At 40.4% G+C, this 15,654-nt stretch overlaps 1 protein-coding gene across 1 annotated transcript; it reads left to right on the top strand.

Moving 5' to 3' along the window:
- Positions 1–628: 628 nt before the first annotated feature.
- On the top strand, positions 629–10,210 carry LOC125528503 (E3 ubiquitin-protein ligase BRE1-like 2). Its single transcript, XM_048692961.1, has 19 exons — positions 629–650; positions 742–903; positions 988–1,075; positions 1,184–1,414; positions 1,519–1,686; positions 3,127–3,320; positions 3,420–3,503; positions 3,610–3,729; positions 3,809–3,995; positions 4,094–4,254; positions 5,325–5,396; positions 6,230–6,306; positions 7,116–7,310; positions 8,174–8,246; positions 8,336–8,422; positions 8,890–9,027; positions 9,203–9,405; positions 9,502–9,664; positions 9,869–10,210. The coding sequence occupies exons 2-19, from the start codon at positions 742–744 to the stop codon at positions 9,998–10,000; spliced, it is 2,535 nt and encodes an 844-aa protein (XP_048548918.1). The 5' UTR covers positions 629–650; the 3' UTR covers positions 10,001–10,210.
- Positions 10,211–15,654: the final 5,444 nt, after the last annotated feature.

Raw genomic sequence — 15,654 nt, 5'->3', positions numbered from 1 at the left:
TCTGCTGCTCCCCGCTTCTGCTCCCGGGCCTCTCTCCCCCACGCCTGTCCATTCAAGTTTCTGCCCGCCTTTCTCCCCAATTCATGTTCATGGAAATATATGTTATGTGGCATGTGCGACTAGTTTTTGGATGCTGCCATTCACCATACTGCTTGTCCCACTGGGCAATTTTAGGGAACCTGTTGTTGTCTCCAATAACTGGTTCCCTAAATTCAAAGCTTTTTCCATTAATCCATATCCATTATATGCTATTAAATGGCTGCTCGGATTGTTGTCTCCAATAACCGAGCTTCATACCATGGTCTCAACGATACTATCCACAGTTCCTCAAACTGGAATGGAGCAAAACATTAGTCAACATAATAACATAGTATGCATAGCAAAAGCTTATTAAATAAAGCTGTGATCAGGCATACTACCTCTATTTCTCTGTGCATTCTTAATTTTGACCTGTAGGGGGTGTCCCAGTTTAACATTTTTGTTTTTTTTTTGTTCTATAACTTTGATACATTTTGATTTTGAAGTTATTTAGTACATTTAGAAGTTAAATTTGTGTTACAACTTACAATCTGGTTCGGAATTTTAGCAGACCGACAAGACTGACTGAATACTTGCATCTATAAGATTGGTCGATTAGTTTGGAAAGTTTGGTTAGTGGACATTAATCTGGTTGCAAACCTGTTAATTTTTTGGTGCCCTGTTGTGGGACCTAACTTTCTGTTTTTTATTTATTTAAAAAAGATGGATGCCACAGCCCTTCATTATGAAAACCAGAAGTTGGTGCAGCAATTGGAAGCACAGAAGTCTGAAATGCATGTGTTGGAAGCTAAGTTCAAGGAGTTGAGGAATGAACAATCTTCTTATGACAATACTTTGATTTCCCTGGATAAGATGTGGAATCAGGTTCTTTCCTCTGAGCTGTGTAAACTCTGTTTTATGGTTCTTTTCCGATTCGTAATGCTTCTTACTAATATATGTTAATTATAGCTTGTTGATGATTTAATCTTGCTTGGAGTTCGATTTGGTGGCGGTTTGAATAATTTGCCTGCACTTGACCATGAAGAGTTGTCAGAAGGTTGCTGGCTTATTTGTTTAACTGTTCAATGTTGCTTTCTGAGATGTGCTTTTTTGTTTCAGTAGCCATGTTGCCTTAGCTGATTGTATTTTCTTTTTTGTTGCTCAGAATCTATCGAGTCATGTCCTTCTGAGGAAATTTTTCTCTTCATGCTCTTGAAGTCCAACAATTATGGAAAAAAGGACGACAATAGCTTGTTGGAATTCGCTGAAGAAGCTCTTGCTTTGCGCCGTTCGGCAACTCTTGCTCTGATGAGGTCCCTTCAAGAGGCTATTGCTGCACAACAGGCTAGAAGTGAATATTTGTCATTAGCTTTAAATGGAGAGAAGTCAAATGAAGGTAAAGACAAAAAGTAATATCTGGCTTTTCCCCTCCATTTTTTTCAGTGCACCTTTATTATTTGCTAACCACCCATCTGCTTGAACTTTCATTATTTAATTTAGATGTTGTTGTTGCCCTCCAAAACCACAATGATCACTTGAAAGAGGTGGTTGGCAATGTCCGTGAAGCTATTTCTATCGTCAATGAGAAGCATAAAAGGTATCTGGATGAGATTGAGGCTTTCAAAAGCAGCTACTCGAAAGAATTGCAGGAAATCAAGCATCTTTCAGGTGTTAAAAAATGTCACTCCTTTCCTCATTTGATATATTTGTTAAATTCTTTTGTCTCGTGTGCATATCTGGGCATTCACAGTTATTATCTTCTCCGTAGTTACCAGATTCACTAAACCACCCTCCGAACCCCAAAACCCCAATCTCGATTGGGGTTCGAGTTCGGTGCCAACCGGTAAGGATGTGGTGACCGATCATTCAGGTGGACCATTAGATTCCGACCAAGGAGGTTGAGAGAAAAATGGAAGGAATTGCAATGCAGCTATCTCATGTCGAGTAGATCGAGTTGACACCATTGGGTGCTCTCGAGTAGGTTGACATGGTATGGGCTGCGGCTGCAGCCATAGCCGTGAACCATGTGTGGATGAGGTGAGGGAGATGGAGTCGATAGAATCCCTAAGGAAAGCTTTTTGCAAGCAGATCAAACAAACTGGAGGGGTGGCGCTCCATGCTCGGTAGGGTAGGCAGTCACGATGCTTATTAGGGATGGGAGTTAGTAGTTGGGACCCAGGATCGTTTATGGGCTGCGTGGGCTGACTAGGCCCGTTTCTTGCTTTGCCTATTTTCCAATGCTTCTGTGTGCAGAACCATGTGCTACTTTAGTGTTTGTGCCTAAGATCTATTGCTCACGAACCCCAACCTCCGATTTGCCGAACCCTGATCTCTGATTTGCCGAACCTGACCTTCGATTCGCCGAACCCCAATCTCTGATTTGAGATCTGCCAAACCTGACCTTTGATTCGCCAAATCCCGATCTCTGATTTGCCAAACGCGACCTTAGATTCGCCGAACCCCAATCTCTGGTTTGCCGAACCCATTCTCCGATTCGTGAATCGGAGATGTACAACGCCTATTGAACCCATACGGGCTGAGGTAGCGAATTGTGAAGCCGAACAGCAAATCGCGAATCAGGTAAGAATACGCTAATGCATTTGGCTTAATTTTAAAACATACCATTTCCTTCTGTCATCTGGATGATTAAAAGTTGTCCCCGCCCCCCTTTTTTTTAGAACAAAGCACTGTTCTGTTGGCAAGGCGCGCAGATGCGCAGCCAGCCCAACCACATTCGAGTCTCGGCTCGCACGCATGGTGCTTAAGGTTGCCTCTTCTATTAAAGAATGCCGCCAAGGACTAGTCCTGGCTGGTCCCTTTTTCTTTAAAGCTGCCCCTTTTCATAACAAACTCGGCTTTGCATTCTTGACAAGATTGACCTTGCATCACAGTTTGCATATTTCATATGGAAATAATTTGTGGGATTAATTGTGCTAAAACTTGCTCCCAATACAATTGGAAGAAATGTACTAAGATATGTTAACAGACCCTTGCCAAAAAAAAACAAAAAAAAACCTTATCTTGTTCAGTGCTTCCAAATTTTGAGCTATAAAACTGGTCAAGCTTTGATTCTAAAGCAAAGCAATCCATATTCATGTGCTTATGCAGGAGAGCTAGAGGAAACCATGGCAGAGCTTGAGGAAAGTCGACGGAAGTTGGTTATTCTCCAGTTGCAGAGGCATGGAAGTTCGCTAATGAACATGTCTGGTCCAAACGCTGTGAATGGTGCTGTTTCGGCTGATAAATCTTCAGATGAAAACATGGGCTGGGGAGATCTTAAAGATGCTGTTGACGAAGCTAAGGTACTTTTAACCAGACCGAATTCCATTGCATATATGCTTTTTATATGCCTTATCTGCTCAGCATTCATCTTATGGTATAATTTGTCCAATGGAGGGCAGACCCTTGCAGGAAACCGCCTGCTTGAACTCCATGAGACTCAAGAGGATAATCTAATACTGTCTAACCAGTTAGAAGATCTGCAGGTTGGCACCTTCTTTGTAATGGATGGCTGACATATTTGTTGTACTTTCAAGTTGTATCCTGTGTCTTCTTATTCCTATAATTTGCATTCTGGTGCTATGTGTGCAGGCTCAATTAAAAGATGATAACTATATTTTCACATCAAAACCATATACAATTCTTAGCGACAAGTTACATCATATGAATGCTGAGATAGAACGATACAAGGGTTTGGTTGAAGTATTACAGGTAATATGCTTTTCCTCTGTTGTGCTGTTGTTTTGCAAGGTATTTGCTCTTGACCAGCTTTTCCTTTCTTTGACTTTAGAATGATAAGAACCAGTTCTTGCAAAGGGAGAAAGAAATGTGTGCAAAAGGAGAATCTGTCGACAATATTAAACAATCCATTACCGCTTATGAGGCCAAAATCGAAGAACTGGAACATCAGATTCTGAAATCCATTCCTGAGAAGAATGATCTTGAGATCAAAGTTGAGGAATCATTGCAAGATTCAGGTATTGAGGCCTGACTCAGTGGCTGCTAAATCGAGATCTGGGTTTACCTCCTTCTGCAGTGTAATATATACTTTGTTCTCAATTCCACCACTGTTTAGGTAAAAAAGACTTCAAGGATGAGATTCATGTCATGGCTGCAGCACTCTCTAAAGAGATGGAAATGATGGAGAATCAATTGAATAGATCAAAGGATGCGGCTTCTGAAGCACTTGCATTACGTGAAGAAGCTGAATCGTTGAGAACCTTGTTAGCTAAGAAGGTATGTCATTGATCTGGATCTATTGATGTTTCCAAACTGGATCTCAGTCTGCATCTGTTGCCATGTCTGTGAATGTCACTGAAACTTAACATGTTTGTACTTGGTAGTGAGATTGCCACACAGTGTGTAATGAAAAATAAATCATTTATGTTTCTTCATCGTGATCCCTGTACACATTTACTCACTTTGCATTGATTTTATCTGATAGGATATTTTCTGCATTCATATATCTGACATATAGATTAAGTACAAAGAGCAAGCACCACATACCTGAACTAGTCCATTCTTACCGTGTCATGAGCTGAGTTGAACAAGGGGTTGGAAATGGAATAAGATGGATTAAGGTAGAATGACATTAGATTGAAGGGGTTACCAGTTGGGGTAGTAACACTAAAATAGCTGGTCAAGGGAAGTTTGTTTACTGATCGCCTTCTACAAAGAAGCAAAGTCATCACTTAAATAGTCGACTGCTAGCACATAACCAACTCAATTTCAACCAACCAAATCTAAAATATAGCATGTTCTAACAGATGCACATATGTGACTTTTTTGAGAAGTTTTCCAGATGCACAAGTATCTAAAACCTAGCTCAAGCAACCACCTCTGTATGTACGTTTACTTTTCCCAATATAGTATGCAGAAGTGTTTATGTTTGTCACTCAAAATATATTTGTCATAAAATTTATTCTATGTCATTTTTCTGAACATTTTATCTCTAAAGTATACGAAAAGTAATAGTTAATTAGGTGTATCAGAGACCGTGTCTGATCTCCAAAATGAGAAGTGAAGAGAAAGGTTATATTATCTTCAGGCTATCTCTGCTTTATTAAAGCTGGGTGATTATTTACAAAAAACAGGATTAACTCAATACTCTAGGGTATACTCATGTGTACTTTGATGCTGTTACATGCTTGCATTGTTACATGTTTTTAGGATCATTGTTAGATCTTCAAACAATATTATTTACAAACTATTTCCGTAGAGTTTTATCTTCTGAACTATACCTGAGAAATTGTGAATAGACCTCTAGCATAATCGAAACATCTGACGGAAGTATCTCCAATTTTCAGATCAGTGAGCAGAAGGAAATATCTGATAGATACAACGCACAAGTCTCTGAGATCAAGTCCCTCAAAGAATTGGTATGGTATCATGAAAATCTCTCATCTTCTAATTGTGCTGACAGCCTGAGATATATTTGCGTTATCTGAAGATGTTTGCTTTTCCCTCCACCATGGTTCTCTCAGCTCAGAGAAATTTTCGAGTTATTACACAAGCAATTATATCTGATTGGTTATTACTTATTAGCGTAGACTCACCCCATAGATGGCCAAAGGAGCAACTTGGAGAACAAGTAGCTTGGGCCTTAAGCCAATTATATAAAAGGAAATATAAAATTAGTTACGTTAGGGTGAGATATGATCAAATAAGGTTAGATCTGTCAAGATTAGTCTACATGTCCGTTAGGCTACATGCTACCTGTGAAGATTTAGTCCTTGCTCTATAACAAAGCCATTCTTTAAAAAGAGACAGCATGCACCATTAGGTTATCTCTACTTGTCATTAAATAAGGTCAGATCTGTCACGATTAGACCTTGCTTGATACCTGGTTTCTGAAAATATATTATGGATTAACAGTTAGTTCTTAGTCTTTCAAGCATTGGTGTATATTCAGCTTTTGCAACTAGCTACCTGAAATTGTTGTTATTTTCCGACTGTGGGCAAACAAACATCTGGTAGTGAATATGCAACTAACAGTATGTGCCCTTAAATTTTAAACATTTGTGGGCAAACAAACATCTGGTAGTGAATATGCAACTAAGAGAGGTTACATATATGAGCATAAATATAAAAATCTTCCATTTTCTTAAGAAAAACAAGGAAGTATTGCCCTTCAATGGTCCGAAGCCAAGCTCTTGCAATTTTGCACTGTGTCTGGATTGCCATTCATGTTTTCTGAATGAAATTTCAACAGATTGAGACGTTGGAAAAGGAAAATCAGGAGTTGGAATTTATTGTGGATATGTATGGGAAAGAATGTTCTGAGTCGAGGTATGACTTGATTGTTATCGTTATCACTTATCAGTTGTGTTGATTTTTTATGACTGTGACTTATGTTGTTCTCTTAGATGATCACGTAGTCCACCAGATTCTTGAAAGTCTCTGTTAGAAAATGTTTTCTACTTACTTGGGATTTACAGTTTACCACACCTTGGGAACAAGAGATAAAGTTGACACATCCCTTACACATGTTCAATGCATTTTTTAAAGTTCTACTATCATTCAATGCATTTTTTTCTTCTGAATAAACCTGTTCTACTGTATGCCTAAAAGAAGTCCATCTTTACTCTAATCCTCAATTTCAGCTATATACTTTACATATGAAAATTTGCGGTCAGGTTAAATCTATCAAGTTGTTAAAACATGTGATTGTTAAGCTTCATGCACTAGCCAACTCAACCAGAAGTCCAAACTGATGGAAAGGGCTAAGCAATCCACATATACACTTCAACAGTGATGAGAGTGTTAATTTGGATGCAATCTGCTAACACTAGCTGACATAGGTGCTATGTGACATTTGTAAATGCCGAAAGAAAAATATACTAGTTTAGATCGCTGAAAATAAAATGTTCAAAACGGCAAGGAATAAAAATCTTAGTTCATATAGGCTAAGAACTCAAAAAATGGAAAAAAAACCATAAGTTGGTTACCTCTACGCTTTCCTCCATTACCAAATGCCCATTGATTTCCCCTTTGAAAACGATCCATAGAATGATTGTCAATTCACAGCTTTCATCAATTTTGCATACTAAATATTTTTGCTTCATTTGTTAGATTCTTATTTTACTCTGCGAATCTAGGACAATTACAGAGATCAAGGAATCAGAAAATCGAGCTCGCAAGCAGGCTGAATATTTGAGAACTAGTCTAGAGGAGCATAGTCTTGAGCTTCGTGTAAAAGCAGCAAATGAAGCCGAAACTGCATGCCAGAGAAGGCTTTGCATTGCTGAAGCAGAACTGGAAGAGTTAAGGACCGATGTAGATGCATCTGAAAGGTCAGTTATCTTCTCCTAGTGACAATTCGATATGTGTTCTCCAGTTTACTGGCACTGAAATAGTTCTCCAGTTTACTTGGATTGCTATTTCAAACGAGTTTTCCATTGAGGTGATCAGGATCTTAATTATTGCAGTTGTTTCATCCTGGTTGCTGCTATTAATGACGTTAAAAATGTTGAGTGTGTTAAATACATACTTTCTCCGTCCAGAATTAGTTGATGTTGTTCAAACGGATGTATCTAGCATCGAAATACGTCTAGATACATCCGTTTGAGCGTCAATTAATAATGTATGGAGTACTATTTAATAACGGTTAACATAGTCCTTTATAGGTTTCAAAACCGCCCATTTTGCCGCTCAATGGCCAATACACTCCCTTAACCCCCCATACTTGATGACAACTTCCATTGGAAATCCGAGCATATACACCTTGTTCCTAAATTCCATTTACTAAATTCTTAATAAACTCATAGGCTCAAAATGCACAAACAAACTGGATTTTTTTTTTGCAGCTGTTAATCAGCCCAGGTGAAATCAGAGCTGGCTAGGTTCCAGTTTAACTCCTGCAACTGGTTCCTGCACCAGCTAGTAATACATATATTTTGTGCCTTACTGTCCTGTTTGGCCAACTAGGTTAAAACCTAATTCGAACTCAATAATCCTAAAAAGATTTATATTTAGGAACAGAGGGAGTATTATCCAACTAATTCTACTGATCAGTAGTTTAAACGAGATTTTATATTTTCCTACAGCTGGCACTATATGTTATGTTTGTGAACCAGTAGATATTTTATTGTTCAATGAGAACTTGGTATTCTGTATCATCTCCGCAGCTTCATCCCTTGTATGATCTGTTTTGCAGAGATGTTCTGGAACTCAAGGAGGCAATAAGAATTAAAGAAGCGGAAGGAGATGCTTATATCTCTGAAATTGAGGTTAGCTCATTTTTAGTTTTCTTATCAGCAGTTTTGTTTTTGTTTGTGTGTGTGTGTGTGTTTGAAAGAAAATGATGCTGTCACTGCAGACAATTGGTCAAGCATATGAAGACATGCAGACACAAAACCAGCATCTTCTTCAACAGGTTGCCGACAGAGATGATTTTAACATAAAGGTGCGTATCTGATACCAGGGCAGCTCTTCGCTGCCAGCTTGCTGGGCTTTATGTGGTGGAATCCGTGCTTCTATCTCACCGACGTTTCCTCTTTGCTGGCGGCATGGCACCCCCCTCAATATAGCAACACACCACTAGGATCCTGTTACATGCTCCATGTGCACAAGCATGGTGACAGCTGCGGCTGTTGGGCTAGGTGGCCTGGTGTATTTCTCTTTTCCCTTTTCCATCTCTATCTATTAGAAGTTACTCCAGTTGCTGCTACTTGTTGATTCATATAGTGTGTCCTTGCAGCACGTCTCTAGCACTTCAGATGCTGGGGCAGTAGTCCAGTGCATCACCTTGCCTTATCGCCTTATTAACCAGGCACTTTAACCCCACATCATTTATACTCTGTTGAATTGCCAGAAGAAACACTGTTTGTTTTTCTTATTGGTTCCATCAGTAACTTGTTTCTCATCTAACAGCTAGTATCAGATAGTGTGAAGACAAAGCAAGCCTCTGCTTCCCTTCTCTCTGAAAAGCATTTGTTACAGAAGCAACTCCATCAGGTTAACAGTTCACTGGAGTCATCTAAACAAAAACTCTCCCGTGGTGAAGAGCAGGTAATCTCTGACTCATGCCCTGTGTGTTATTTATGGTTCAGTTTGCTGTCTGCCAACAGTAATTGAAAATCACGTCAAAGCGGATATTATATTGTATTAATATATATATTCTGTGTGTGTCTGTGTTTACCACTGAGCTGGTTTTGAAGTGTCTTTATTTGAATAAACCTTACAGATGAAAGCCTATGTCGCACAAGCTATAAAAACTTCTTCAGAGAACAGGCATCATGCAATTACCATTGAAAAGACTCTGCTGGAGGTATCTGAAGCAGAGAAGGAGCTCAAGTGGCTTCGGTCCGTTGTTGGATCCTCTGAGAAAGAATATGAGCAAAACCAGAAAAAAATAGCTGAGCTCAGAACGGAGCTGGAGCGTGAGAGGTTAGGCTTGCTGGTGTGGTGTTAATTTTTGGTTCCAAGTTGGCCTTGCTGTAATGCCACCCGGGCTTGTTACATTCTCTTGCTATCTTATTATAGAAGCGAGAAGAGAAAGCTCGAGGAAGAATACGAGGAGGTGAAGAATGAAGTCGCGGAGCTGACCTCCGAGAACGAAGAGGCTACTATCCAGAAGCTCCAGGACGAGATAAAAGAATGCAAGGCTATTCTCAAGTGTGGCGTGTGCTTTGACCGACCCAAAGAGGTAATTCACTGTTAATTGAATTGCACAACCTTATTTTTGGATGATGCAGATTTGTATGTGACTCGAGATGGTAGAAGCTGAGTTATACAGCTATTTTTATTTCCATGTGACCGAAGTTCCAGTTTCTCTGTTATGCTTTTTAACCTGTGACCATGTACTGCTGAATGCTGATTAGCTTTCTGTTACTTGTTTGGTTGCTGGCAGGTTGTGATCACCAAATGCTTCCATCTATTCTGCTCGACATGTATCCAGAGGAACCTTGAGCTACGCCACCGGAAGTGCCCAGGCTGTGGCACCCCTTTCGGGCAAAACGACGTGCGAGAGGTGAAGATCTGAAGTCTCGGCGAGTTTGCCTTTGATGACCTGGTAGTAGGTCGTTGGTGCCTCTGGACATCATCATCCATCTGCTCTCCATGCTTGTCTCTTGTAGATATGTAATGGTTTCCGTTGTCCCGTGGGGGCGCTTAGATCCAGCAAAGAAGTCATAAAACCTAAGATAAATGAACAAGTAACAAAGAAGTGAAAATGAAGTTTGTTGTAACTTTACCGCCTGTGATGTTTGATTGCTGGGTGATCTCTTGCCTCTACTCGAGGCCATTGCAATGATGGTTTGAAGCGAGTTAGGAATAAACAAGAAATGACTAAAAGGTGAAGATTGTTTCTGTCTTCAAAGCTGCTCTTGCTGGAGTTGAGAAGCTCCTGTCCTGCTGCAGAACAAATATACATGAAGATGAGCAAGCTTGACTGGCAATTCTTTCATAATTATTTTGTCAGCCATTACAGTCAAATTATGCATAATCAAACTACTAGCCTTCTCCTTATTTAGACACCACTGACGATCCAGTGTCACCTACGGAGTATGTATTACCCTTAGTAGTGACCAGAATACAAAACTGTGCACGTAGTTCCTTCAGGAGGCTTTCGTCGCAATTTGTATTAAGCTTTGAAAAACTATAAGCAGGAGGTGACCAACCACTTCTATCCAGATGATGCTTCTTGTTTTTTTTTTTGCCTCCTTCCAGTATTTGTGATATCTCCTCTTTTCAGTTCATATTTTCTCCTATTCTCTATTTTGTTTTTTCTTTCATTCTTTTCCCCCTTCTACTTATTGCTTCAATTTTAAATGGGTTCTACCAGTACATAGTCTGTTGATGTTATTCTATGAAATGTTCAAGTAATATATGTTTTCACAGGTGTATATATTTTTTGAAAAGTGAAATAATTTTAACACAACAAATAACATTTTGAATGATTGCCACACTTTTTTCAGAAGTGAAGTTCAATAGTTTATCATAGTACTTGAAATAAGAAGGAAAAAAGTTCACTTTGTGTGTTGGAATAATTTTTAGAAGTCACATGAACATTTTATAGATACACAAGACCATTTTTGTTGGTGTAAAATAACATATTGTTCATATCTGTCAACACATACTTTAGAAGTTTCATGAACAGTTTATTTGGCATACATGGCCATTTTTCGTACATGGTGCAGAGCTTTTTCTGTAGTTGGCAAAATTTTATTTTAAAGTCATGCAAACAATTTAGTTGACATACTAATATTATGTTTTGAACATATGAATATTTTTCTAAGAGACAAAGCTATCTAAAGAAAGCAAATAGTTATGTACAAAACATTTTAGCTATTGACATATCTTTGGGTTTTTGCACGGACATTTTATTTGACACACAAGAACCTTTTTTATGTTAAAAGTATTTTTTAATTACTTTTGAACAAAGTATTTTTTTAAAAACTCTTATAACATTTGAAAACAATAATATATAGAACATGATATATTTTTTATTCACTAATATAAATTGCTTGCTAGTTCTTACCAGGCATACCATCGTTGATGGTAATCGCTAGGGGAAAGAAGGTACCGATCATCCAACCCTAAGATAGCAGTTGAGCCGTGGTGAGCTGGCACTAACAAAGCCTCATAATTAAGGGAAGGGGCACAAGGCTTCTTTGTGTGACCTATTTCTATTGTGCTTTTGGTAACTTCTATACATGTCATGCTAATTTGGGTATTGTAAGAAATGTCTACCCCCTCCCCGGTGTGAAATCCTAAATCAGCCACCGGCCACTGGTTGCGGTAGCTGATGGTGTAGGGTTGGGGCGGCGAATGCGAAGCAACATACGTGGAGTTGTTGTCGGTGTGGCCGGCGCGGGGAGGAAGAGGTGGGGATGCTGCTACCCGTTGTCCGTCTTTTGGTGGCTATGCACACACACACGGGTTACTGGGGATGAGGGGCGAAGCTTCCTTAGGGCAAAACTGGGCCATGGCCTGCCCAGGATTTGTGCCCATTTTATTTTAACTGTGCTTCAGAACCCAGCCCAGTCTACTAAAATGCAGTTTATTCAGCACCCCGAACTGCGACTGACAAGCATGTACGGCTGCGAGCAGCCTGCGGCGAGTCGCACATGCAGCCAGCACTGTCCCTTGCCCCCAGAGCCGTCCAGGAGCACGGCAATGTAGGTCTGAAACGAGCTTTGCTGGCTGCTGAGCCGCACAATGTATTTTTGAGTTAATTACACCTGGCTACATAAACTTTCGCGGCGGTAACGAATTCATACGCAAACAAAAAAATCCCATAAAAGTCATACACCAACTCTGATGCGGTAACGTTTAGGTACAAAACAGTCCAAAACGTGCCAACTGGGCTGCCACGTGGGAAGAGAAGGCTCACGGCTGGCCTTGGGCACTTTTCTACATTCCCCCTGGTATGGTAAAATATTTGTAGGTCGGTCCCTGCATCCAGATAAGTACAAGTGCGGTTAGCCCCCGTGCTCACAAACCCTCCTTAACCCCTGGCCTTCTCTGCCTCTGCGTCGACGCTGTCGCCTTCTCTGCGTCGACGCCGCCGGTTTGGACGCTGGCGCCCATCGACGCGGCATGGAGCCGCTCCTACGGGGGCCCGGGGAGATCCCTCATGAGTACGGTATGTGCTTGATCGACCTCTTCTCCTGCTGGGTTGCCCCCTTGTCCTAGGGTTTTGATCGGGCTAGGTTTCTTCATGATTTCGGTGGAAAGATTGATGTTTTGTTGACGCAATTCATGCGATGAAGGGAATGTAGGCATTCGATAGGACGATTACTGTTGTTTCGTTGCTTTCCATGTTGGCTTGCCGATGGTGATGATTTGGGGCTTAATTTAGGGTTAATATAGGGGTTGTTCTTGGATTTGAAGGAAGTTTTGATTGTTGTGATGTATGCACCCCCCCCCCCCTGTGATTACTGTGATGGATGCCCTGTTATGGGTGTGAATTGCTCTGTACTTGTTGTCGAAATTCAGATATTGCTATGTACTTGCTTTCAAAATTCAGTTAGTGAATGTTATCGAATTCAGTTAAGTGCATGTTGTCTATAAATGTTGCAGAGAATTCAATTAAGTGATGTTAAATGTTGTTAATTAGTTATTGATGTACTATATACTCAAAAGGACTTCATTTACTGTTGTGTTTTGCATCAGAGTCTAAAGAAAAAATTTGTCTTTTTTGCAGTAACTTCAGGAGAAGAATCTCTGTTGTTCTCTGTAGCGTTTGAGCACAATGGAATATTTATTGGGCAAGGAGTGAACATATTTATTGGGCAAGGAGTGAACAGATCATATATTGGCAGCACTTATTGTGAATTTGACTATTGTCATGCTGACACTTGGTCCTTAGATATGTTGAAGTTTTGCATGGACAAGCTGGATTACTCCCATGGTTATCCAGATCTGCAAGTGTACTAGTGCTTGCCAGGCAAAGACATAGTAGATGGCCTTGTTTGTGTGGATACTGAAGAGGTCATTGCTGTTATGGTCAATGCAAGCAAAGAATGTAAGACACTGCTATTAATAGTGGATGAGGAGAACAAGATAAGAACTTTGTATGATGATGTGATCCTAGATGGGCCCCCCTCCGCCAAGGGTAATTACTCCAAGGAAATTGCCAAGGTCTGCTGAAGGAATAGAGGAAGAAGACAATGGAGAGGCAGGAGAGGAAGAAGAACATGCAGATGATAGAGAGAAAGGAGAGCAAGGACAACATGCAGAGGACATAGAGCAAGGAGATGGCACAACAAGAACAGAGCAAGGAGATGGCACAGAAAGAACAAAGCAAGGAGATGGCACAACAACAACAGAGCAAGGAGAGGAAACTGATTCATATTTTGATGAGAGTGATTATGGTGTGGAAGATTGGATGATGATCTATTCCTTGAGAATGTAGATGCAGAAGTTGGTGACTACAATGAACAGGAAGGATATGTACCAGAGGATATCCTTTAGATGATGATGATCTAAACCTGTCCAAAGCAGAACTTGAGAAACTGCAGCACACATTTAGGGCTTACATCCAGAAGTTGACATGAACAATCCAGTGTTCAGAGTAGGGCTTGTGTTTGGTGACATGAAAGAGCTGAGGATGGCATTGGATGCATACACTGTGAGGAACATAGTCAAAATTTTCAAACCAAGAAATGAGAGTGAGAGGCTTAATGCAGTGTGTTCTCAGGGATGCCCTTGGCTACTTAAAGCTTCAAAGGACAATAGGATTGGAAGCATTGTAATAAGGCAGTACAATGACAATCACACATGCCAAAAACACTTTGATTCCAAGTGTCTGACTGTTAAGATTCTTACACATAAATTCCTTGATGAGTTTAGAGACAACCAGAAAATGGACCTCACAACATTTGGGAACAAAGTGCAGAGAGAGTTCAAGTTGATGCCCAATAAAATGAAACTGGGAAGAGCTAAAAAGGCAGCACTTGGTATCATCCATGGAAATGAAGTAGAGCAATACCAGGAGCTATGGGATTATGGCCAAGAACTAAGAAGGTGCAATCCTGGGAGCAAATTTATTGTCAGAACAACCAAGGTGAAGGGGAAAGATGATGCACTCCCAAAGGACCATTTGTCATCACTGTATTGGTCCTATGATGCTTGCAAGAAAGGGTTCCTAAAGGGATGTAGGTCTATAATATTTATGGATGGCTGCCACTTGAAGAGCAGGTACAAAGGCCAACTACTGATAGCAGTGGGCATAGACCCAAATGACTGCATATTTCCTATTGCTATGGGTTTGATGGAAGTGGAGTCTACTAATTGCGTGCGTGGCAGCCCATCTGTCCACTTTGCATGTGTTTTGTAGCTAAACGAATCCGCATCAGAGTTAATGTATGACTTTTATGGTTTTTTTGTTTGTGTATGGATTCGTTATCGCCGCGAAAGTTTATGTACCCGAGGTGTAATTAACTCATGTATTTTGTATATTCCCAAAAAATCTCATTTATCACTCCATACCAATTTTCCTATAGGCTGGCTGTAGCACTTCGAATAGTCTTTCACCCTGTTGATGAACAAAAGTGCTGTGCGCTGACTAATGCCTACCGAAACAAATACTTCCTCCATCATGTTACTTGTCGTAGTGTCGAAAATGGTCTTACATTTTGGGGCAGAGTAAATAATATGGATCGAAAAGAGTAGTATATATATTGTGGAATTTGAAAATTTTAGTTTTCTCCTTAGGACCGGCCCGCCCAACTTTTTCTCTGAAGCTCCGCCACTGCTGGGGATGAACTCCGCTTCCATGGATTGTTTTTTTTTTTCTTAAGCATTGGTGAAGATTATGTTCCAAAAGGGACCATGCATACAATATTTGGAGTTGGGTTATTGTAGACGTGAATCTCTGCAACGTAGACCATTGGATCGAGATCAATCGATGGGTGAGATCAGGTTCCAGCTTAAGGATTTAAATTTCAGAATTGGCAAGATAAGTTTGACAACCCCTTGGTGAGAGGAAGGGTTTTTTTTCGAGCATAGAGGTTTCTGGGTAAATTTAGAGTTTGCAAAGGAACCTGAGCCCGGCCCAGCCGGTTTCATCTCAACGAGGTACGCTAAGCCCAGCCCAAATGCATTTCTGTTCGTTTCCACGAGAGAGGGAAACCTACCACTCCGCCGCCGCCGCCGCCGCCGTCACTACCAAACACACACACACACACACCC

This window comes from Triticum urartu, unplaced genomic scaffold, assembly GCF_003073215.2.
Source record: "Triticum urartu cultivar G1812 unplaced genomic scaffold, Tu2.1 TuUngrouped_contig_4919, whole genome shotgun sequence".
Classification (NCBI taxonomy): domain Eukaryota; kingdom Viridiplantae; phylum Streptophyta; class Magnoliopsida; order Poales; family Poaceae; genus Triticum; species Triticum urartu.
The sequence above is the reverse complement of the archived record's forward strand: the minus strand, read 5'-3'. Positions and strand labels throughout refer to the sequence as shown.

Coding starts and splice junctions, on each gene's coding strand:
- LOC125528503 (XM_048692961.1), top strand. CDS start 742: ATGGATGCCACAGCCCTTCATTATGAAAACCAGAAGTTGGTGCAGCAA. Junction 3,321..3,419: donor ATGCTGTTGACGAAGCTAAG/GTACTTTTAACC, acceptor AATGGAGGGCAG/ACCCTTGCAGGAAACCGCCT. Junction 8,423..8,889: donor GAGATGATTTTAACATAAAG/GTGCGTATCTGA, acceptor CTCATCTAACAG/CTAGTATCAGATAGTGTGAA.